The sequence below is a fragment of the Euprymna scolopes genome, chromosome 35 (genome assembly GCF_053919585.1).
Source record: "Euprymna scolopes isolate OS-2025 chromosome 35, ASM5391958v1, whole genome shotgun sequence".
Lineage (NCBI taxonomy): Eukaryota > Metazoa > Mollusca > Cephalopoda > Sepiida > Sepiolidae > Euprymna > Euprymna scolopes.
In genome coordinates, this window is record NC_136516.1 from 80,825,385 (window position 1) to 80,851,816 (window position 26,432).

General features: G+C 34.7%; 1 protein-coding gene across 2 annotated transcripts in view; it reads right to left on the minus strand.

The window, feature by feature from the left end:
* Positions 1-26,432, minus strand: part of LOC145259958 (aspartate aminotransferase-like) — a 146,465-nt gene that overhangs the window by 42,493 nt on the left and 77,540 nt on the right. For both annotated transcript variants that reach the window (XM_080117935.1, XM_080117936.1), the window contains exons 3-6: positions 25,221-25,355; positions 17,660-17,787; positions 10,635-10,698; positions 6,436-6,475 (exon numbers count right to left, since the gene is read on the minus strand). In XM_080117935.1, the coding sequence (XP_079974061.1) occupies positions 6,436-6,475; positions 10,635-10,698; positions 17,660-17,787; positions 25,221-25,355 (367 nt within the window). The remainder of the gene's footprint in view (positions 1-6,435; positions 6,476-10,634; positions 10,699-17,659; positions 17,788-25,220; positions 25,356-26,432) is intronic.

Here is a 26,432-nt window from a genome sequence, read left to right on the forward strand (position 1 = left end):
TTTTTAAAAGCTGTTCAACACATGCCAACATGCAAAACGAATGTATTATCAGCACTACTCTGATTACTGTTTTCATCCTGAATGTTATTTTCACAACGTTTCAGCCGATATAAGCTCCGACCTTCAAGTGTATCTTGTTGAACTCAAGAATCTTTTCGTCAAACTTCGGAATCTGTACTGAAGTTCGAACATAGGCTTTTATTTAATCCACATGTTTGATTATGGTCGGGTAATGCCGGGTATTTTAAACAGCAAATTCAAACAAAGAAGCAGTCTGGACATCCCAGGTATTGATCAGAGTCTGACGTCATTTCCCAGGCAAAGGAACGATGAAGATTCGGTCAATATAAACGAGCCGATTATACATATGTTTTCTACACCTGCTTGTAATATAACACCTGTCCGTTTAGTGCCGTTTTTGACGAATTATTGTATCAAAGAATAAGGAACCAACTACCGCAGACAACACAACGGATGGCAGCTGTATGCAAATGACCGAGCCATGTGCGAAGTGACGTCATGGCAAGGAAGAAGAAAAAAAAATTATACAAAAGATGAAAGCACAGAATTATGATCAGGATCGCATTCAGGAGGACAGAGATAGACGTGTAGGCCGAGAGTGACAGTTTTGAACAAGAGACAAGGCCTTATTTGCGAAAGTACCCAGAAATAAATATTGTTTCAACTGGAAAAGGTGAGTCGAGTTTTTCCTCGCGACAGAGTCTACAACGTGTTGGGTACGTACATGTTAACATGTGTGTAATGTTACATACTCCCTTAGGTTGAATAAAAGGTTCCATTCCATTCAGGATTCCATACTTATTCGCAAGCTCGACATAAAGATTCTCAAGTTCAGCAAGATACACCTGAAGAAGGTCGAAGGTTACATTGGCCAAAACGTTGTGAGAATAATACTTAAAATGAGAACAGTATTCCAAGTAATTGAAATGATACAGATTATCAATCCTCATCTAAAACATTCAGAAACATAAAAAAATGTTAAACTCTCTTCTATGAAAAGATTCGGCAAACGTTTCTGAAAGTGCCCCCCACCCCCCGCCCAGCCCTATAAATTACGCAATTTACATTTTTTTCTTTTTTCATGTTAATCTCATCGATGACAAACTGAACTTTCGGATAAAAAAAAAATTAAAATTGCTCAAAAAATTTTGTTTATGACTTTTTATCGTTGGGGAGGATCAGTTTTCAATTATAACATTCTATTAAATTGAACACGTACTTTGTGACCATCACCATCTCGGTGATGGCCACAAAGTATGTGTTCAATTTGGTAGAACGTTATAATTGAGAACTTATCCCCGACGATAAAGCTCATAGAAAACTGTTTAATCTTAAAGGTAAGTTTGTAATCGATGAGATTAACGTGAATAAAGTGTAAATTGTGGAATTTAGAGGGGGGGTGGGGTGTCAATTTCCTAAACGTCTGCCAGAGATTCGTTCATACGAGGGGCGTGCAATAAGTAATGCCCCTGACCCTATTCCAGTTGTCTGATCTAGCTGAAATTTTTGTATGTGCAATGATTTATATCTCTATGGGTTATGTGGCAAATTACAGCTCTAAACTAATTGTGGTTTCTATTTTACAGGTGTTTGAACTGAGTCAGGTGTGAAATGAAGCCTGTTGAATGTCGAGCAATGATCCGGTTTTTGTATTTGAAAGGACGCACACCACAGGAGACTTTTGATGAAATGAAAGAAACTTATGGTGATAATGCTCCATCATATGATCTTGTAAAACGCTGGCATCGTGAATTCAAACATGGCAGGAAGTCTGTGGAAACAGCTCCCAGATCTGGTCGCCCCCCTTCTGCCATTGATGAGGCACCTGTCCGTCAAGTTGAGGCTGCCATTTTGGAAGATCGGCACATTCGCCAAATAGCCCAAGATGTCAAGATTAGTACAGGGTCTATGGAAACTATCATTCATGACCATTTGCATATGCATAAGGTGTCTGCCAGATGGATTCCCAGGTTGCTCACACCATTTTAGAAGCGAGAATGCGTTGAAAGCTCGAGGATGAATTTGGAGATGTGCCAAGAAAATGAGTCAAAGTTTTTCAAAAGACTGATTACACAGGATAAAACCTGGATCCATCACTATGATCAGAGACCAAAGCCCAGCCAATGCAGTAGAAGCACTTGGACTCACCACCTCCAAAGAAGGCAAGGGTGCAGCTCTCTGCTGGCAAGGACATGCTCACAGTCTTCTGGGACCAGGACGGAGTAGTGATGACAGATTTCCTTGCAAAGGGTACCACAATTACAGAAGCCTATTATGCTTCACTTTTGAGGAAATCAAGGGAAGCTATCAAAATCAAGAGGCGGGGCAAGATCAGCAAAGGTACCCTCCTCTTGCAGGACAACGCTCCGGTCCACAACTCGCATGTCACCAGATCAGAAGCACGGGTGTGGTTATGAAATCCTTCCCCATCCTCCCTACTCTCCTGACCTTGCACTTTCTGACTTTCTACCTCTTCCCAGGCATGAAGTTGTTTTTGAAAGGAAAGCGTTTCCCAGATGATGCAGCCTTGATTCCTGAAGTCAGGTCATGGTTGGAGGACCAACCTGGGGTGTTCTACAAAAACGGTCTCCAGAGCTGCATCAAACGATGGTAGGAATACATAACTCTGGGTGGTTCCTATGTAGAGAAAGACTAATAACTGTGCCAAGTTTCGTTGCTCTACTCCTATGGGAAGTGGGTCAGGGGCATTACTTATTGCACACCCCTTGTATATGCATTTCATAAGTTTTGACACAACATCGAACAATATTTTTTATTAAATCAAATCATTAAGGAAGACAGCTGGGACGATTTTTTTTTTTTAATGTAGAAAATAAATGTTTTACAAACGTTACCATAACATGTACTGATCAAAAGAAAAAAAAAGCAAAAACAAAAAAAAACAAAAAAACAAAAAGAAATAGCTTATTTTGTAAATATTTTGTTCAACTGGAAATATTGTTGGTTCGTTAATTATTTGGAAAAACCGTAACATATCACTTGCTGCTAAATCAAAGGAGAAGGAGCCATCGCTTCCTGGTTAAATGTTTTCATGTAATGTAAGTATCGGTGGTTTCCTGTTAATACTTTGTTGCGGAGAACAGTTTTTAATCGTTCATTTTAACATCGTTTGATTTAGGACGCCGAAACCGGTTATGATAAAAAGAAAGCTGTGATGTAATTTTTTTAATGTAACAATATGTAAATAACGTTAATCTAAATAATGTGCAATGGCAAGTGTAACTGTAAACTAACTGTTATGGTTAATTTTTGTAAACATTAGTCTGTAAAATAGAGGAAAAGCAACGATAGGAAAGTATAAATAATTTAAAACAATACGTGGTGATTGAGCTGCCATATTGATTAAGAGCTGCATTGTTCGTTTTTTTTGTATGTTTGCATATAATTCGGAATAATAGAATTTCATGGTCTCAGCCAATGAGAATATGCGGAATATTATTGGGGAGAAATTATTATTTTCGAATAGTGAAGTGCAATGGGTAGTTGCATGTGTATTTGTGTTTAATCCAGTAATAAGGGTGTCAAGTCAATATAGTTATAACCTGGTCGTTACTGGGAAAGTGGGAGGATTTTTCAAGTAGAGGGAAAATATGAATTACTTCGTCTAAAGATCTATCAAGTCAGTATAGTTATTACCTCCTCGTTACTGGGAGAATGGGAGGATTTTTCAAGTAGAGGGAAAAATATGAATTACTTCGTCTAAAGATCTTATTATTGGAGATGATATAGTAATAATTTAAAAAGTTAAAAAAAAAATGACTCATGCACTACCGCCAAGAATCGAAACCAAAACGTTTAGCTTACGATTTACTTTGCAGACAGGAATGAGTCGCTAACAAAGGTGAGCTAGGAGGCGGCAGGGATAGAGGGCTGAGACAGCGTAGCATAGCCTATAACACACACACACACACTTTTTCTTGCTTTGCGTTTTGTATTTTTCTCTTTTTTTTGTATATTTTGTTGACTTTTCATTTTTTTCATTTTTAAAATCTTATCTAAAAAGAATAGTGCATTCGTATCTCAATCTTATTGTCAGATAATAGCAGGATTAAAAGTATTACTTAGCTATTATCAATCAATATATGTATCTATCGATCTAGCTATCTATTATCTCGATCTATCTGTCTATCTAACTGGAACTATGTTTTGATAAAGTTGTCAAGTTGCAACGGAAGCTCTAAAAATAGCTGACCGGAAGGACGTATCTGACTTTCACATGTTCTAGTTGGCTGGACGTAGAACTGAGTTGGAATTTAGACGTCAAGCAGAACGGATGGGTTAACAATTGTCTCTCCCCACCTCCCCCCTCTTGGGAGGGAGCTGACGTGTCTCAAATTGGAGACTAAGAGAAATCCACAAGCAGAGATACTTATTTTCCATTTCTTCTGCGATCAACACCTGGAAAGTGAAATAAAAGCTACATAAAAGCAAATCATCGTCTTGGAGTGAAATGCCTTTGTCCAACAGGTTCTGGCTTCCATCCAAGGCCAGAGGAAATTCCCAGGCGGACCAAAAGACCAACGACGCAGTTGGAAAGGTATGTTGAATACGTGTATCACGTGTATCACACACACACACACACACACACACACACACACACACACACACACACACACACACACAAGAGCAAGTATTTTACGCATCACAAACCCAAATAGGTCACAAAGACAACATATGGTTCAATTAGTGAAGAAGCCCACTATAGACTTTAGTAACACATCACACACACACACAACATTTATATGAACCCCTTGATTATGGAATAGAAGTCTGTTGAGTACCACTATACAACAGCATTACTGTATAATAATTAAAATTAATGGATTTGCTGTTTATTTTAACTTTTTTCTACTTACATTCACCACCAAGACGTGAGAGACTACATTGAATTAGGTTGGCTGTTTTCTTTTTCTTTTTTTTTTTTTACATGGAGGTCACCACTTATCAAGGCCTGGAAGCCACTTGGGGATAAGGGTTATTGCGTGTACAGTAATCATTGGGATAGTATCGTAGTAATAGTTAGTAATGGAGATTTGATGAAGTGTCTTACTTAAGGGGGCAGTTCATCAGGAATTTGTTTATGTTGGACTTGAAGACACCCAAGTTGTAGTCAGCTGGGAAGCAGGCAAACGGAACAGAGTTCCACAAACGTGCACTTCTAAGAAAGAAGCTTTGTTCATGGAATCTACGTTTTGATTTAGGCACAGATAAAGAGTGGGGAAAATTATTGACAATGGTTTCAGCTAGACGGGTGTTTTTCGTGAAAGATTGGCGATGGGGAGACCAAAGGTTGAAGCTTGGACGAGCACTTGCCATGGAAATAACGATAAAACAAAGACAGACTCGCAACGTCTCTTCTGTGGGAGAGAGGTTACAGGGAAGAGAAAAGGGCATCCCCCACTAAGCCACAAAGTCTATTTTGTACTCAGTCAAGGCAGGATAGGCTGTTTTTAGCAGCTCCTGCCCAGATGTGGCAGCAGTACCCCATCCTTGGACGTACTTGGCTTTTATACAGATAAAGAATTGCATCAATAGTGAGATATCTTCTGGAGCAGTAGAAGGATCCTACCATTTTCCCAGTGACTTGGGCAACAGACTTGATATACGTGTTCCATTTCAGATCAGGAGTAAAGATCAAACCCAGAAGCTTGTCAAAACATGGAGCCTCCCCAAGATGAGAGCCATCCATTTCAATTGATGCCAGATGGGGATCAGAGCGTTGATGATGCATAGATAGGAGCTTGGTTTTAGATGCATTAAAAGTAACCAGACACCTCTTCCCCACTGTTTTACGGCATATCAACCCTTTTCAGGTTATTTAATGCCGAATCAAGTGATTTTGAAGAAAAATTTTTTAATAGAATACATTTGTTTTTTTTTCAAGTCGATTTCTATTTAATCCATAGTTGGGACCGTAGCAGGTACTACCACTCCTGGTCAGAGTGGACCTGGGAGCAATGGCAATTAAGGGGTGGCTCCACACTCCCCAAAGCCCACAAGCTGGGGCCTTACCATCGGGTATAGTTTAAGATCATATTCAGGACCCATTGAATTAGGAACCATGCCTACAGGGACATTCTAAGTAGGGAGTTGAGCAGCAAATTTTTTCTTCACATTATATTTAAACTTCTGCACGTTATTACAGTCAGGGAAACAAGGACGGAATTCCAACGTCTAAAAGTTTGAGAGAAGAAACTGGTAGAGTAGAGGGCTCTTTGGTATCGGGGGACCTCAACATTAAAAGGGTGGAATTTAGCTGCTTGTTGGGTCTATTTATGCTGAATTCGTCGGGGAAAATCCTTTAGAGTACCTGCAAAATAAGCACAGGGATGTAACATTGTGGTGATGAGACAGGGGTCGGAGCTTGGTTGACAGTGCGGAATCTCTACTTACATCAAGGCTTTAAGCTGTTCTTCGTTGTACTGCGTTCCAGCTGCAAACAAAAGTAGGTAGAAAATGTATTTAATGAAAAAAAATAAAAAGTTAACATCGTAAGGTTCTCATCACACAATTTTGTCATCTACCTACTTCTTTTTATTACTTAAGGGGATAGCTCATCAAGAACTTGTTCATGTTGGACTTTAAGACAACCATATTGTAGTCAGTTAGAAAGCAGGAAAACGGAACAGAGTTCCACAGGCGTGCAGTTCTAAGAAAGAAACTTTGTTCATGGAATCGACTTTTAGGTTTAGGCACAGATAAAGAGTGTGGGAAATTATTGATAGTGGATTCAGCTAGACGGGTATTTTTCGTAAAAGTCATGCCAGGGGGGGGGCATAGATTGGAGCTCAAACGAGCACTTGCCATGAAAATAACAACAAAGCAGAGACAGACTTGCAATATCTTTTCTGTGAGAAAGAGGTTGCAGAGAAGAGAAAAGGGCATCCCTCACTAAGCTACGAAGTCTATTTTGAACTCTGTCAAGGCAGGATAAGCTGCTTCTAGGAGCTCCTGGCTAGATGTGGCAACAGTACTTCATCCTTGGATGTACTTGGCACTGATACAGGTAGAGAGTTGCATCATTTTCGCCAAGTTTAAAAAAAAATCTAATGGATGGAGCAAAATTATGGGTTAAAAAGTGCCATTTTTTGCAATTTTGGGCCATTTGCAACCCCTTTTAAGCTCCTGGGAACGCCAAATTCCAGTGAAAATGGACAGACGGTGCAGTTTCACGCCTTAAGACATGTATATTTGAATACAGCACCATGGAAAACAATTATATAGATATACATATCAAGTTTTTGAGTAATATGAAAAAAAGCTCCAAAAAGGCATGTTTTGTTTAGCCCTAAAATTCCTAGAGGGATGCGAACCAGAATTTTGCCAAGGTCACCCATACTGAATTTGTATTAAGAACAATGGGCTCCACATTTTGGCGAAGTTTCAGGAAAATCTAATGGATGGATCAAGCGCTATGGGGAAAAAGTGTCATTTTTGTCCATTTTGGGACATTTTTTTACCTCACAACGGGAATTTACGCAAAAAAAAAAAATGTTTTTTACTGTGCACATCTATTTAATAAAATACAATTTGTGGCAAAATTTCAAGAAAAATTAATGGACGGTTATCTGGCGCAGACGCATGAACACACGGATGCCACTAAAAACATAGGTCCCTCTCCGATAAATCGGGGTATCAAAAAGTTAGTTGTTAGGTTGCAACGATTTATTCATCTTAGACTCTCTATCTCTATCTATATATTGTGTTTTTGTGTTCAATTCCTATAAACTCCAAAACGGCTTGTCTGATTTTTTTTTTGAAATTTCATACAAATGTACAAGACCTATATAAGAACACTCCCAGACACTAGTGTTCTTAAATGAGTCTTGTATCGGAATGCCTCCAATAAGTATCGAAAATTGATAGTCGAAAAAAAACCTGATTAAAGAATTAATCGATTTGATTGAAAAAAATGTGTGATTTGACCTTTGCAATGCCTAGCAAACTACTCTGCCAATTTTTGGTCTAAACTTTTAAAATTTATACATAACGGGTATCCAAGCATGCGGCAAGCATTTTAATCAGGTTTGGGGGCGAAAATTTGGCTGCCAAAAGGTCAAAATTGATTAGAGTTGACCTTTGCAGATTCTACCAAATTATTCCGCCAATTTTGGGTCTAAAGACTTAAAATTTTAGACGTAGGTAACTTGGACATGAGTCAAACTTTTTATTTTGATTTGAGACCAAAATAATAAATGTTAAGGGGTCAAAGTTTAAAAAAATTGACATCTGCAGTCTCTAACAAATTACTCAGACAATTTTTTGGTCTAAACATTTCAAATTTTGCATAAAGAGTATTCACACATGGGGCAAATGATGAACAATACATAGGACCCGAGCAAAGCCGGGCTGACCTGCTAGTACTCCTATAATTTTTTTTTTGTGTGTATTGATATTCATATTAAACCTCTTTTTTTCTATTTATTAGAACAGAAAATACAACTTTGTTATATATGGATCGTGGAATTGCATTAACTTGTAAATGACTTAGCTAATTTGCATATTCTTTTAAACATTCATGTTAAATTTTGAGACATTGTGTTGAACAAAGATGGTGGCGTAGTTCAGATCAGTAACCAAGATGGCGACCAAGAATCAAATGCGGTCCGTGGCGTAGTTAACCTGTTAAGTTCTGAGATATTGTGTTGAACAAAGATGGCGGCGTAGTTCAGATCAGTAACCAAGATGGCGGCCAAGAATTAAATGCGATCCGTGACGTAGTAAACGGCGAACTGATTGAATCCAAAATTCAACAATTTTTATAATAATTTTGAAACGTTTTCATTGGTTGTTTAGCACAGCCGGTGGTTATAAAAATAATTGGCGAATCCATTCGTCTCATACTCCCATTAGGAGTCAAAAACATTTTACACACACCCTTTTTTGATATAATGGAAAAATCCTTTCCGATTCAATTTTGGTTTGACTTGAGAAAAGGAAAGAAAAATAAATAAATAATAAAAAAAGGGAGCGGGTAAAATGTTTTTGACTCCTAATGGGGGTAGTTATTTATTTGCTGCCCACCTCGGCAAAATGTGGCACAAGGCCAGAAAGTGGGGATCCAGCAGGCTCTCCTAAAGGAGGGGCACTCCTGCAATTGTAAAAATTGCCTGAGTAACTCCGTTGGCATTCCTCGGTAGGGGCGCCTCAGGCAGTAAGCAATGAACTTACTCCACCGGAAAGCCCAGTGGCAAGGCCTGGGAGGGTGGACCTCCTAGGTATTACCCAGGCGGCGTACCTCAGTCCAACAGGTGCTGGGCCGGTTCCCGGCCCCTCACCTGTTCGACTGAGTGTCAAGTGACGAATCCTTAATGAGTACTACTACCCTGTCTCCCTGCAGCCGAAGCCGCTAGGAGATCACCCCCATCAGAATCCTAATGGGGGTATGAGACGAATGGATTCGCCAATCATTTTTATAACCAACGGCTGTGCTAAGCAACCAATGAAAACGTTTCAAAATTATTATAAAAATTGTCGAATTTTGGATTAAATCAGTTCGCCGTTTACTACGTCATGGACCGCATTTAATTCTTAGCCGCCATCTTGGTTAATGATCTGAACTACGCTGCCATCTTGGTTACTGATCTGAACTACGCCGACATCTTTGTTCAACACAGTGTCTCAAAACTTAACAATTCATTTAAATTAATTCCCTATTAGTTATTTTTTTCGGTTTTCTTATGAATGATCATCTTTAGTAAACTATTACGTGTAATTATATTCACGCAGATATTCTATATGATTTATACTTGCATAGTATTTGCGTAAAAAGCTTATAGTAAACACAAAACTCTTTCTATATGTGTATATATGTTTGTTTAAAAAATTTTGCCTACCAAACTCCTCTGTCAGTTTTTGGTCCATAGACATGAAACTTAATATTTAAGGGTTTTAGCCGGGGAAAATATGTTGGTTGCTTACATTCGCTGTCACTTTTGACATGTACGCTTTTAAAGCTAAGATTGTATTTTTTGTTTGTGTTGTTGTAATAACGCGTCTTGTCATTGTAATGTATAATTGTCCATAAATTAGGTGACACGCAATTCTTTTTCTCTTTTTCTCTATTCTCTTAACTTTTTAAGCTTCCCTTCCTATTAATTCTTACTTTCACTCTTTCCCTTTTTAACTATCTCTCATCATTCTCTTTTTTTCTCTTCTAGCCCTTGTTTTTTTATAATAACCCTTTATATTGTTTTTTTTCTCTATTTTTTTTTCTCTATATCTTTTTTCTCTATTTCTTTTTTTTCTCTTCCTCATCATTCTCTCTCCATTATTTTTTTATTAGTTTTCTTTAGATTTCCCCTCCCTCTTTACATCTTATAATTAAAGTTCTGTGTTTTAAGGGTTTTTAACTCCAACCTTTAAAGAGTTCCTACCTAAAATAAAAAAAAATCCATTATTCATTGAACATTTGAATAGTCAAGTCACTGCCTGATGATATCTGTTGTTTGATTGAAACAAATGGCTGTTTGTAGCAGCGGGATGTAAACATGTTTATTTAACAATATATATATATATATATATATATATATATATATATATATATATATATATATATATATATATTCCAGAAGACTGTATCAAATACTTACATGGATTGTCTGGACTGCACAGAATGAGTAATTTATATTCAGAGACTTCATTTTCAGCCATTGTCTAAAATCAAAATCAGTTACAAATATAATTTATTTTTTTATATAAATTAATATAATTCAGTCGGTAAGATTTTCAATAATTGAACTAGATAACAATACGCCTATCAAATCAATATTTTATTCTGATTACCCTTTGCTTAATTTTTTTTCTTCGACTGTGTCACTGGTACAAATATAAATATAATTTGGTTCACTTTAATTTATTTCTGATAATACTCTGGCTAGCTAGGAATATTATTACTGTGGAGACATTTTTCCTTACTGACATAAACGAAAGCTTGAGCTCGTCATGAAAATAAAGTTACAGCATTCTTTTACCTATTTTTACTATCTGTTAACCAATTACATTTGTTTAAAATAAATATGAATCTATGAAAATTGGCATTAAAGTTCTTGAAAGAATCATTAGGAATTTAAAAACTTTGAATAATTTTATTAAAAATGGAAGAAAAATACGATGCAATTTTTTTTTTTTTTTTAAAGTTGAAACATTTCTTATTAATTTCGGATCATAATTTCTGATAATACTCTGACTAGCTAAGAATATTGTTATTGTGGAGACATTTTTCCTTGAGCTCGTCATGAAAATAAAGTTACAGCATATTTTTACCTATTTTTACTATCTGTTAACCAATTACATTTGTTTAAAATAAATACGAATCTATAAAAATTGGTATTAAAGCTCTTGAAAGAATCATTAGGAATTTAAAAACTTTGAATAAACAGTAATAATTTTATTAAAAATGGAAGAAAAATATGATGCAATTTTTTTCTTTTTTTTAAAGTTGAAACATTTCTTATTAATCTCGGATCATATCAGGTCCATCTTCAGAGAGCGAAAGGTCTATAGCCTGTTTTTTTTTCTTCTTGCAAGTAAAATCCTTGTGTTATGTCCAAGACGTGCAGTTGTTGTTGGACGCACTGATATGGTCCAAAATTAATAAGAAATGTTTCAACTTTAAATAAAAGAAAAAAGGAAAAAAAAAAAGATATTAACGGATATATATTCAAGAGTCAAAACAATGAAAAGAATATGCTGTTGTCACAGCACTAGTCATTAGGTTCGAGTCCACAAGTAGGTAGCACCGGCTAATTCTTTATTTATTTAATTAGTTAAAGGGAGGTTAGACAAAGAAAGAAAGAAAAATAACAACTTAGATCAAACCAGAAGAGGAAGGGTTTTTTTTTTATCACTTGACAATTCAAGTAGGGTTTATCACTTGACAATTCAAGTAGGGTTTATCACTTGACAATTCAAGTAGGGTTTATCACTTGACAATTCAAGTAGGGTTTATCACTTGACAATTCAAGTAGGGTTTCTATAAGAAAAGTGTGTGGGGGGGGGGGTGAAGAAAAAAAAACATGTCTTCAGGTTACTACTCAGTTACTATTCAGTTAGGTACTCAGAGATACAGTCTCCTACGGTGAAATTAATATAGGTAAGTAAAAAGACCCCCACCCCTATTCTTGTGTGATTCGTCCAAAGTTCAATTCATTTGAGTGGGTTCAACGAAACTGGTTTACTTCCATGGATTTTCATCTGTCACATACAGGCGTTTGTTCTGGGTAGTCTTAGGAAGTTCACCCTTCCAGGGCCTGCCTCTCATCGTTTGGGTGGAGTAAATTTATTGCTTACCCCCCCACCCCCACCCCGAATCTCTACAGTGTAGTGGTGGGATTTTGCTGCTTGTCGGGTTAGTCGGGGGTGGGGTATTTATGGCGGTTGGTTGTCATACAGTTTATCGATAATTTTTGACTTACCCTACACCAGACTCTCTTGCTAATATACCGCATTCACTCGGTGGGTTGATTCTACTTCTATAATTCCCATTTTTTAAAAAATTTATTTTATTTACAAAAATGTGTTTGTAAAATGTAGGTGTTTTAGCCTGAGTGCCCGATGTCGCCCGGGTATTTGGAGGTGTGTGTTGAGCAAAAAAAAAAAAAAAAAAAGAAAAAAGAAAGTAGTAGGCAGGCAGGCAAGCTCGAACCTGTATGACGAATGGAGAAAAGAATGTGAAAAAAAAAATGTGATGTTTTTACTGTTGCATTCATCGCCAAACCAGAAGTGACGAAGGTTTAAATTAAGGTTAGTCAATCGAAAAGAGGGGGTGACTTTCGAAAATATCGGCGAAAAAAAACGACCCCTCCCTGTAGAAAAGTGCCCAGTTGAGGGTGAAGGAAGCAATGTTTTTGGCCAATCTTTTGATATTTGTCATCCGAAAGGTCGAGCTTCAAAACAATACTGATCTCGTGAAAATTCATCGTCTTTGTCAAAAGTTTTAGGCAGACATACATACATACATACATACATACATACATGATGATTGCACGTCTTTTTAGACGAGTGCCACTCCCTCAGACACTTAAAGTCCATGAGCCCAAAAATGACTTTTTTTTTAGTCCTACTAGTGAATTCACACACTCAAGCAGGCATGAAACTGAAGACGGTCATTGAGATCAATTATTACATGTTTCCAGCATTTCAAGCCTCCATGCGTCATAACTTTTCCATCGCCACAGGACCATTTTTATAGACAAATGCCTGAGGGAGTATCTATACACAGATGATATTACAGAGTCTTAGCTTTGTACAACGCTAAGCCTCTCTCTCGGTTCAAAATGTTTAGATCCAGCAACAAGCAAGAGCAAGATAGCCAGCAACAAGTTAAACTGCAGACCAGCTTAATGCGGGTACTGGTCTTCTGTTTTATGGGTTTTTAAATCAGAGATTTGCTTCTCCTAGAAAGGTTGCCTTCACCACGGCTTACGGGAGCCCTCTCCACCCCAACACACACAGACATACACACAAACATACACACTGCTAGTTGGCTGTTGACCCTGAAAAAGGGTTCATTCACCCTTTGGAAGGTCTTGTTTTTAATCCTTCAGGGAGACTAGCCACCCTCCTTACCAAACAAGTCTGGTGGGAGAACCTCGCCGGTGACCCTACCATGAGGCAGGTAGTACTGGGTTACATGGTACCAGTAGCATATGACATGACCTGACAAAACATACATACATACATGATGATAATGATTGCAACGTCTTGTCAGACGAGTGCCACTCCCTCAGACATTTAAAATCCATGAGCCCAAATGCCTGAGGGAGTATCTATACAAATATGATGTTACAGAGTCTTAGCTTTGTACGACGCTAAGTCTCTCTCTCGGTTCAAAATGTTTAGATCCAGCAACAAGCAAGAGCAAGATAGCCAGCAACAAGTTAAACTGCAGACCAGCTTAATGCGGGTACTGGTCTTCTGTTTTATGGGTTTTTAAATCAGAGATTTGCTTCTCCTAGAAAGGTTGCCTTCACCACGGCTTACGGGAGCCCTCTCCACCCCCATACACATATACACACACACACACAAATATACACGGTGCTAGTTGGCCGTTGACCCAGAAAAAGAGTTCATTCGCCATACATACATACATACATACATGCAGGTGAGATTTATATTATAGACTAGCCTGGGTGGCCGGCGTTGCCCAGTGTTTGTAGGTGTGTGTTGCGCAAAAAAAGAAAAGTGGTAGTAGGCAGGCAAGCTCGAACCCATACCGCGAAGGAGGAAAAGAATGTGAAAAAAACAGTGACGTCTTTGCTGTTGCATCCATCGCCAAACCGGAAGTAATGAAGTTTTAAATTAAGGCAAGTCAATCGAAAAGGGGGAATGACTTTTGAAAATATTGGCGAAAAAGCGACCGCGACCCGTCCCTGTAGATAAGTACCCAGTTAAGGGTGAAGGAATTAATGTTTTTAGCCAATTTTTCGATATTTGTCGTCTGAAAGGTCGAGCTTCAAAACGATACTGATTTCATAAAAATCCCTCGCCTCTGTCGAAAGTGTAAGGCAGACATACATACATACATACATACATACATACATACATACATACATACATACATTTAAACAGACAGGTGAGATTTATATTATAGATGGTTTGCCTTTTTCTTTTCATGCGATGAATGATCATAGTTTTCTTTTCTTGTTTTTGATTGGGAAGGTTATCACTTATCAAGGCCCAGAGGCCACCCAAGGATAAGATTTAAGTGTTAGGTAGATGGTGAGACAATAAGATCAGTTATGGTGGAACTTTTCTAAGGCCAGATTAACAGGAATTTATTCACATTAGATTTGAAGACAACCATGTTATAGTCGGTGAGGAAGCAGACCCGCGGTATTGCATTCCACAGACAGTTCTAGGAAACAAACTCTGGTCATGGAATTTTTGTTTAGTTTTAGTCACAGATAGAGAATGTGAAAAGTTGTTGACGGTAGTTATAGCTAGGCGTGTATTTGCAATTTGCATATGAAAATTACAGAGTTGTTATTGATATTTTACAAGTATATTAGGCTTTTGCTTTGCTAGGAAGGTAGACCTCTTAGGACTACCACTTTACCAATGAAAATCACACAGTGGCAACTTTCCTATATTTTCTATGTGCATCAGAGTGATTTGAGTTTCTCCTTTTAATCGCAGTCAGGCTAAGGAGGGGGATAGTAGTTTGTGGGGGTCTATGAATAAAAATAAAACTCCCAACCGGATGTTGACTTGTCGGCTTTTACATACAAAGTGTACAAAAGCGGCTCTGCGCATTGGCCAATGGGAAGCGTGTGTGCCTATCCCTTGATAGACAGCTGGAAAGTTAAAGAAGCTGGTGAGGAGATATAAATAGCCAAGGTTTTGTGAACCGAAAGGAGAGAAGAAAGAAAAGGGACCAGGAGAAAACAAAACACAGACATGACGTCAAGCGATGTATGGAGTACTGTTGTCACATTTGGTCTGGCGCATCTGCTATTAGTCTCTCGCTCCTGGATATAGTTCAAAAGAGAGTCGCCAACCTGATAGGTCCTGAACTGTCATTTAAGCTTCAACCTCTGTCTCATAGGCATAATGTTGCATCCCTCTGCCTGTTCTACAAGTATTTTAATGATGAATGCTCTGACGAACTACAAGCCCTTGTACCCACCTCCATGTAAATACCCCTGACAAACCCAACAAGCAGCAAAGTCCCACCCCTACACAACAGAGATCTCTAGATGCAAGAAAGCCTTCTACTCTAATAGCTTCTTCTCCAGAATTTCTTAACTGTACTGACATGCAGACGTTCAAGTGTAATGGTGAACGGACATCTCGTTGCTCAACTCCCTACATTGTATCCCTGCAACTTATGTCCCTAATAGTAGCCGCCTACATCAAAGTGGCACTGTGCTTTGTTTGGAGTGAAAATGGGGGGGGGGAAAGCGAGAAGAAAATCTGCTTTCGTAGTTAAAGCCAACAACACTTCTCTGCAAAGGACTTTTTTTTTTTTTTTTTTTTTTTTTACAAAGGCATCACCACATTATCAAGGCCCAGAGGCCACTCAAGGATAAGGGTTAAAGAGTGTACAGTAGAAATTGGTCAATATAGTAATCATTAGTAATGAAAATTTGGTAAATTTAATAACTTATATGGAACGGCTCATCAAGAACTTATTTACTTTAGACTTGAACACAACCATATTGTAGTCAGCCGGAAAGCAGGAAAACGGAAGACAATTCCACAGGCGTGCAGTTCTAAGAAAGAAGCTTTGTTCATGGAATCTACGTTTAGGTTTAGGCACAGATAAAGAGTGGGGGAAATTATTGATAGTGTTTACAGCTAGACGAGTGTTTCTTGTGAAAGTTTGGCGAGGGGGGATCATAGATTGAAGCTCAGTTGAACACTTTCCATGAAAATAACGATACATCAGAGACAAACTCGCAACATCTCTTCTGTGAGATAGAGGTTGCAAGGAGGAGAAAAGGACATCTCCTATGAGGCTACGAAACCTATTTTGAACTCTATCAAGGCAGGACAAGTCCTTTTTAGCAGCTCCTGCCCAGATGTGGCAACAGTATTCCATCCTTGGACGTACCTGGCTCTTATATAGGTAGAGAATAGCATCAGCAGTGAGATATCTACAGGATCGATAGAAAGATCCCACCATTTTTCCAGCGGCCTTGGCAACAGATTTGATATACGTGTTCCATTTAAGATCAGGAGTAATGGTCAAGCCCAGAAGCTTGTCAAAACTTGAGGCCTCCTGAAGACGAGAGCCATTCATTTCAATTGATGACAAATGTGAATTAGGACTACCAAAAGATTAAAAGAAAACGGAAAAGAAGATATCACTCCCCCCTGAAAAATAATAAGTACTCTTAAAAATATTCATCTTTCAATTCTGTCCTTTCTTTCTCCTTCCAAGCATAAAACCGAATCCTTAAACACTCAAATTTAAACCAACATTTTATTGTGCATAAATGTTGGATATAGAGACGTGGTGACACACATTTGAAAGCGGAGATATGCATACTCACATATTCCAGATGGAGTTGATCTACATTTTTGTGTCCCATAAAAATAACCGGAATTGTAATTATCATGAAAACAAAGAACTGTTCACACTCTAAGGTCAAAAGTAATGAATTGCGCAATGCAAAATAGAAAAGAAGCACGTGGCATCTTGATGTTTACAATTCCATGAATGTCGATTTATTACTATATAAGAGAAAAATAAACAACAGAAAACAGAAGAGAGAAAACAAAATGGTGAACGTTGTTGACATCTTGACACCTCAGCATCGTCGAGCCACACGTCAACCAACCCCTACAGTAAACGTCTCTCTCTCTCTTTCTCTTTATCAATGAACAAAAAGCTCAGTCGTAAATAAAACATACGTTGATAAATTCGTCTTTGCGTTGATTTTAAGAATAGCAACAAAAGAATTGTTAGTGTGTATATATGATTTTAGCAAGCATTTTAAGTGCAGCTAGAAAATTATATATACATTCAACAACGTAATATAAATGCTATCCTAGACGTTCAGTGTTTCTTGTCGGCCTTGTGTTTTCTTGTGCAGAGTTGTTATTGCATGTTTTAACACATAACCAAAAACCCATATGTTTAAGAGTTAAAAATCACATGATTATTACTTACTTTTTCAACAATTTCAGGAGTTATTCTCCATTCTCCTTCGAATGTAGTTTCCAATATAATACACCTTTGGTTAGACAAATGACTTTGGGGGCGATAAGTGGTCCACGAAGGCGATATGATAAGGATGTCTGTAAATGAAAAACAAAAATTAAAAACAAAAAGATGCTAATTTGTTTGTTTTTTTTTCATGGAAATTGCTCCAGACAAAACATAAAGCTACTTGATGAAGGAGCAAAAAATAAATACCTAAATATTACATTAAGATTAAAAACTAGCTAAGATAAGTGGTCCATGAAGGCGATATGATAAGGATGTCTGTCAATAAAAAAAAAAATAAGAACAAAAAGATACTAATTTTTTTTTGTTTTTTTAAATGGAAATCATTCCAGACAAAGCATAAAGCTACTTGATGTAAGGAGCAAAAAATAAATACCTAAATATTACATTAAGATTAAAAACTAGCTAAGATAAGTGGTCCATGAAGGCAATATGATAAGGATATCTGTCAATAAAAAAAAATAAGAACAAAAAGATACTAATTTTTTTTTGTTTTTTTAAATGGAAATCATTCCAGACAAAGCATAAAGCTACTTGATGTAAGGAGCAAAAAATAAATACCTAAATATTACATTAAGATTAAAAACTAGCTAAGATAAGTGGTCCATGAAGGCAATATGATAAGGATATCTGTCAATAAAAAAAAAATAAGAACAAAAAGATACTAATTTTTTTTTGTTTTTTTAAATGGAAATCATTCCAGACAAAGCATAAAGCTACTTGATGTAAGGAGCAAAAAATAAATACCTAAATATTACATTAAGATTAAAAACTAGCTAAGATAAGTAGTCCATGAAGGCAATATGATAAGGATATCTGTCAATAAAAAAAAATAAGAACAAAAAGATACTAATTTTTTTTGTTTTTTTAAATGGAAATCATTCCAGACAAAGCATAAAGCTACTTAATGTAAGGAGCAAAAAAAAAAAAAATACATAAATATTACATTAAGATTAAAAACTAGCTAACGATATATTTCAGATGCATAGAAAACAGCAATTCTTCCCCCTTTATCAGAAATATTGCTCATGGAATGTGAAGACTAAAGGATAAAATAAGGGAAGTGAGAGTTATGAGGCTACCAAAAGTAAGCCCAAGGATAAATTTAATGAGATAGACTAATAAATGAAACTCACAATGCTTTATTATAATGGAAATGTGGTGTCTGTTAATGAACCTATAGTAGTAATGAATAAGTTTATATGTTTCGGAATTTTTTAGATGAGGATTGATGGATTATTATGACCACTTTTCTCATCTTGGATGTTATTTTGGAAGGATCTGTGGCACAACAAATAAAATTGTTAAGTAATAAGCAGTTTTAAGTGACAGTATTCTGGAAGTTAAAGGTTCAATCTTTAGTACAGGTGAATGATAGGGAGAAGATGAAGAACACAATAAAGAAGAAAAACCAAAAAGGAGAAAAAAAGACTAAAAGGGGGAAAAAATAAAAGACCAAAAATGATTTTAAAAAAAATCAAAGAGGAAAAAAAAAACAAAAATGAAAAAAAAAAAGACAAAAAGGAGAAAAAAAGACCAAAAAAGTAAAAACAGATAAAAAAAGAAAAAAAAATGACTAAAAAAGAAAAAAAGACCAAAAATGAGAAAAAAGACCAAAAAGGAGGAAAAAAAAACAAAAAGATAAAAAAAAAAGGAAAAAAAATGACTAAAAAAGAAAAAAAGACAAAAAATGAGAAAAAAGACCAAAAAGGAGGAAAAAAAACCAAAAAGATAAAAAAAAGGGAAAAAAATGACTAAAAAAGAAAAAAAAGACAAAAAATGAGAAAAAAGACCAAAAAGATAAAAAAAGGAAAAAAAAAAATGAGTAAAAAAGAAAAAAAGACAAAAATGAGAAAAAAAGAGCAAAAAAGAGAAAGAATGGACTAAAAACGAATAAAAAGACTAAAAAGGAAAGAAAAAGACCAAAAAGCAGACAAAAGAACAAAAAGGGGAAATAGATTGAAAAGGAGAAATCAAAAAGGAGAAATAGATAAAAAAAGGAGAAATAGATAAAAAAGGAGAAATAGATGCAGAAGAAGAAGATGAAGAATACAAAGAAAAAAATTGCATATCTAAATATATTCTCATCGTTTGGATCCAACATTATCTGCGGCACTGTAGCTCATTTTATTTCTCAACGTTGGAAGTCACTTTTGCACCAAATTGCGAATGTTAGATTTTCATCAATTCAATGCACGTTTATATTTTTAATCAACCAACAAGCGACCGTTTATGATGATTTTCCATCTAATTGACCCTTGGAATATGCTCACGAGCTTTGGGGCAAAAAACCTGCTCTTCCGTGAAAAATTAAGCGTTGTAAAGCATCACAACACTGTTAAGTTAACGGATGAAATCGAAATAAGATGATAGAGAAAAAACACAACACTGTAAAGTTAACGAACGTAATAATAAAGTGAAAAAGTAACAACACGGTTAAGTTAACGAACGAAATAATAAAATGAAAAAAAAACAACATTGTTAAGTTAACGAACGCATTAAAAAATGAAAAAGTAAAAACACTGTTAAGTTAATGAACGCAATAATAAAATGAAAAAGTATCAACACTGTTAAGTTAACGAACGCAATAATAAAATGAAAAAGTATCAACACTGTTAAGTTAACGAACGCAATAATAAAATGAAAAAGTATCAACACTGTTAAGTTAACGAACGCAATAATAAAATGAAAAAGTAACAAACTGTTAAGTTAGCGAACGCACTAAAAAAATGAAAAAGTATCAACACTGTTAAGTTAACGAACGCAATAATAAAATGAAAAAGTAACAAACTGTTAAGTTAACGAACGCAATAATAAAATGAAAAAGTAAAAACACTGTTAAGTTAACGAACGCAATAATAAAATGAAAAAGTATCAACACTGTTAAGTTAACGAACGCAATAATAAAATGAAAAAGTAACAAACTGTTAAGTTAACGAACGCAATAATAAAATGAAAAAGTAAAAAACTGTTAAGTTAGCGAACGCACTAAAAAAATGAAAAAGTAAAAACACTGTTAAGTAAACGGATGCAATTATAAGATGATGAAGACGATCAACACTGTTAAGTTAACGGATGCAATTATAAGATGATGAAGAAAAAAAGTTAACGAACGCAATAATAAAATGAAAAAGTAACAAACTGTTAAGTTAACGAACGCAATAATAAAATGAAAAAGTAACAAACTGTTAAGTTAACGAACGCAATAATAAAATGAAAAAGTATCAACACTGTTAAGTTAATGAACGCAATAATAAAATGAAAAAGTAACAAACTGTTAAGTTAACGAACGCAATAATAAAATGAAAAAGTATCAACACTGTTAAGTTAACGAACGCAATAATAAAATGAAAAAGTATCAACACTGTTAAGTTAACGAACGCAATAATAAAATGAAAAAGTAACAAACTGTTAAGTTAACGAACGCAATAATAAAATGAAAAAGTAAAAACACTGTTAAGTTAATGAACGCAATAATAAAATGAAAAAGTAACAAACTGTTAAGTTAACGAACGCAATAATAAAATGAAAAAGTATCAACACTGTTAAGTTAACGAACGCAATAATAAAATGAAAAAGTATCAACACTGTTAAGTTAACGAACGCAATAATAAAATGAAAAAGTAACAAACTGTTAAGTTAGCGAACGCACTAAAAAAATGAAAAAGTATCAACACTGTTAAGTTAACGAACGCAATAATAAAATGAAAAAGTAACAAACTGTTAAGTTAACGAACGCAATAATAAAATGAAAAAGTAAAAACACTGTTAAGTTAACGAACGCAATAATAAAATGAAAAAGTATCAACACTGTTAAGTTAACGAACGCAATAATAAAATGAAAAAGTAACAAACTGTTAAGTTAACGAACGCACTAAAAAAATGAAAAAGTATCAACACTGTTAAGTTAATGAACGCAATAATAAAATGAAAAAGTAACAAACTGTTAAGTTAACGAACGCAATAATAAAATGAAAAAGTATCAACACTGTTAAGTTAACGAACGCAATAATAAAATGAAAAAGTAACAAACTGTTAAGTTAACGAACGCAATAATAAAATGAAAAAGTAAAAACACTGTTAAGTTAATGAACGCAATAATAAAATGAAAAAGTAACAAACTGTTAAGTTAACGAACGCAATAATAAAATGAAAAAGTATCAACACTGTTAAGTTAACGAACGCAATAATAAAATGAAAAAGTATCAACACTGTTAAGTTAACGAACGCAATAATAAAATGAAAAAGTAACAAACTGTTAAGTTAGCGAACGCACTAAAAAAATGAAAAAGTATCAACACTGTTAAGTTAACGAACGCAATAATAAAATGAAAAAGTAACAAACTGTTAAGTTAACGAACGCAATAATAAAATGAAAAAGTAAAAACACTGTTAAGTTAACGAACGCAATAATAAAATGAAAAAGTATCAACACTGTTAAGTTAACGAACGCAATAATAAAATGAAAAAGTAACAAACTGTTAAGTTAGCGAACGCACTAAAAAAATGAAAAAGTAAAAACACTGTTAAGTTAACGGATGCAATTATAAGATGATGAAGACGATCAACACTGTTAAGTTAACGGATGCAATTATAAGATGATGAAGAAAAAAAGTTAACGAACGCAATAATAAAATGAAAAAGTAACAAACTGTTAAGTTAACGAACGCAATAATAAAATGAAAAAGTATCAACACTGTTAAGTTAACGAACGCAATAATAAAATGAAAAAGTATCAACACTGTTAAGTTAACGAACGCAATAATAAAATGAAAAAGTATCAACACTGTTAAGTTAACGAACGCAATAATAAAATGAAAAAGTAACAAACTGTTAAGTTAACGAACGCAATAATAAAATGAAAAAGTAACAAACTGTTAAGTTAGCGAACGCACTAAAAAAATGAAAAAGTAAAAACACTGTTAAGTTAACGGATGCAATTATAAGATGATGAAGACGATCAACACTGTTAAGTTAACGGATGCAATTATAAGATGATGAAGAAAAAAAGTTAACGAACGCAATAATAAAATGAAAAAGTAACAAACTGTTAAGTTAACGAACGCAATAATAAAATGAAAAAGTATCAACACTGTTAAGTTAACGAACGCAATAATAAAATGAAAAAGTATCAACACTGTTAAGTTAACGAACGCAATAATAAAATGAAAAAGTATCAACACTGTTAAGTTAACGAACGCAATAATAAAATGAAAAAGTAACAAACTGTTAAGTTAACGAACGCAATAATAAAATGAAAAAGTAACAAACTGTTAAGTTAGCGAACGCACTAAAAAAATGAAAAAGTAAAAACACTGTTAAGTTAACGGATGCAATTATAAGATGATGAAGACGATCAACACTGTTAAGTTAACGGATGCAATTATAAGATGATGAAGAAAAAAAGTTAACGAACGCAATAATAAAATGAAAAAGTAACAAACTGTTAAGTTAACGAACGCAATAATAAAATGAAAAAGTATCAACACTGTTAAGTTAACGAACGCAATAATAAAATGAAAAAGTATCAACACTGTTAAGTTAACGAACGCAATAATAAAATGAAAAAGTATCAACACTGTTAAGTTAACGAACGCAATAATAAAATGAAAAAGTAAAAACACTGTTAAGTTAACGAACGCAATAATAAAATGAAAAAGTATCAACACTGTTAAGTTAACGAACGCAATAATAAAATGAAAAAGTAACAAACTGTTAAGTTAACGAACGCAATAATAAAATGAAAAAGTAACAAACTGTTAAGTTAATGAACGCAATAATAAAATGAAAAAGTAACAAACTGTTAAGTTAACGAACGCAATAATAAAATGAAAAAGTATCAACACTGTTAAGTTAACGAACGCAATAATAAAATGAAAAAGTATCAACACTGTTAAGTTAACGAACGCAATAATAAAATGAAAAAGTAACAAACTGTTAAGTTAGCGAACGCACTAAAAAAATGAAAAAGTATCAACACTGTTAAGTTAACGAACGCAATAATAAAATGAAAAAGTAACAAACTGTTAAGTTAGCGAACGCAATAAAAAAATGAAAAAGTAAAAACACTGTTAAGTTAATGAACGCACTAAAAAAATGAAAAAGTAAAAACACTGTTAAGTTACCGAACGCAATAAAAAAAATGAAAAAGTAAAAACACTGTTAAGTTAACGAACACAATAAAAAAATGAAAACGTAAAAACACTGTTAAGTTAACGAACACAATAAAAAATGAAAAAGTAAAAACACTGTTAAGTTAACGAACGTAATAATAAAATGAAAAAGTAAAAACACTGTTAAGTTAACGAACACAATAAAAAAAATGAAAAAGTAAAAACACTGTTAAGTTAACGAACGTAATAAAAAATGAAAAAGTAAAAACACTGTTAAGTTAACGAACGTAATAATAAAATGAAAAAGTAAAAACACTGTTAAGTTAACGAACGCAATAATAAAATGAAAAAGTAACAACACTGCTAAGTTAACGGATGCAATCCAAATAAGATGATAGAGAAAAAAAAAAACAACACTGTTAAGTTAACGAACGCAATAATAAAATGAAAAAGTAACAACACTGTTAAGTTAACGAACACAATAAAAAAATGAAAACGTAAAAACACTGTTAAGTTAACGAACACAATAAAAAAATGAAAAAGTAAAAACACTGTTAAGTTACCGAACGCAATAAAAAAATGAAAACGTAAAAACACTGTTAAGTTAACGAACACAATAAAAAATGAAAAAGTAAAAACACTGTTAAGTTAACGAACGCAATAATAAAATGAAAAAGTAAAAACACTGTTACGTTAACGAACGCAATAATAAAATGAAAAAGTAACAACACTGCTAAGTTAACGGATGCAATCCAAATAAGATGATAGAGAAAAAAAAACAACACTGTTAAGTTAACGAACGCAATAATAAAATGAAAAAGTAAAAACACTGTTAAGTTAACGAACGCAATAATAAAATGAAAAAGTAAAAACACTGTTAAGTTAACGGATGCAATTATAAGATGATGAAGACGATCAACACTGTTAAGTTAACGGATGCAATTATAAGATGATGAAGAAAAAAACACTGTTAAGTTAACGGATGCAATTATAAGATGATGAAGAAAAAAACACTGTTAAGTTAACGGATGCAATTATAAGATGATGAAGAAAAAAAACACTGTTAAGTTAACGGATGCAATTATAAGATGATGAAAAAAACATTGTAACGTTAACGGATGTAATAATAAGATTTTGAAGAAGAAACGACACTTAAGTTATCGCAGCAATAATAAGATGATGAAGGAAGACAAACACTGTTAAGTTAACGGATGCAATAATAAGATGATGATGATGAATAAACAACAATGTTAAGTAACCGGATGCAATAATGATAAAAAGATGAAGAAGAAAGGAACTGAATATCTGAATATAATATTTCTATCTCCACATCGATGAGACCTTTTTATTTCAGCAAAATAGTAATAATAATAATAAAAAAAATATGTTACCGCCATTAAAGATGTTGATCAAAGAGTAGATGAGTTCCTTGCTTCCGGGCCCAACGACGATGTTATCAGGCGAAAACCAGATCTTGTCGTATTTGTAATGGAAATCACTGATTGCCTCACGCAATTCGGGAATACCTGAAATGGCAAAAAGTGTTTATCTACAGACGTATATACGAAAATTAAATGGAAAAACGTATAAACGAAGACAAAATGAATCACACACACACACACACACACACACGCGCGCACACGCACACACGCACACACACACACACACACACAAACTGTAGTAGTTAAATGATTAAGATCCATTTCCTTTTGTATTTTTTCTTTTTATAAGGGAATTACCACTTGTCGAGACCCCAGGTGGCCAACAAGACCACAATGTAGTGATCGACTGTGAATTTAATTATTTAAGGAGATGGCTCAATAAGACTTAAAGACGATCATGTTGTAGTGAGCTGGAAAGCAGGATTGTGGTACAGAGTTTCACAGACTGGTAGTTCTAGCAAAGAAACTTTGTTCATGGAATTTGTATTTAGATTTAGGCAGAGATAGAGAGTATAAGAAATTGTCGACAGTGGTTGTAAATAGACGAGTGATTGTTGTGAAAGTTAGCATGTAACTATTCATGTGGTGATTAGTATGTGGGCCGGTTCGCTAAAATAGACATGTCTAACCTCGCATAATGATTTAGGGCTGTGACAACAGAATATTCTTTTCATTGTTCTGACTGTGGAGTATATATTCGACACAGTTAGACACAGTTACTCAACCGAGAACCACACCGGTCTACATAAAAAAAACATATAGGATATTAACAGATGTATATACTGAAGAGTCAAAACAATAGAAAGAATATTCTGTTGTCACAGCCCTAATAATGATACACAGGCAATTGAAGCAAACTGTGTAGCAGAACGTTTGGAACAATGTGCTTTCTCAGCTTCCATCGGATTATTTCGATTATCGATTATCGATTATCGATACTTATCAAAGACATTCCCATACAAAAACATTTAAAAACAATGCCAGGCACATAAAGTACATTTGTTTGAAATTTCGAAAAAAATCGTCCGAGCCGTTTAGGAGTCCATAGGGAAGAATTCACACACACACACACACACACACACACACACACACACACACACACACACACAACACACACACACACAGTTCCTTTTATATATCAATAGATAGATAGATAACATT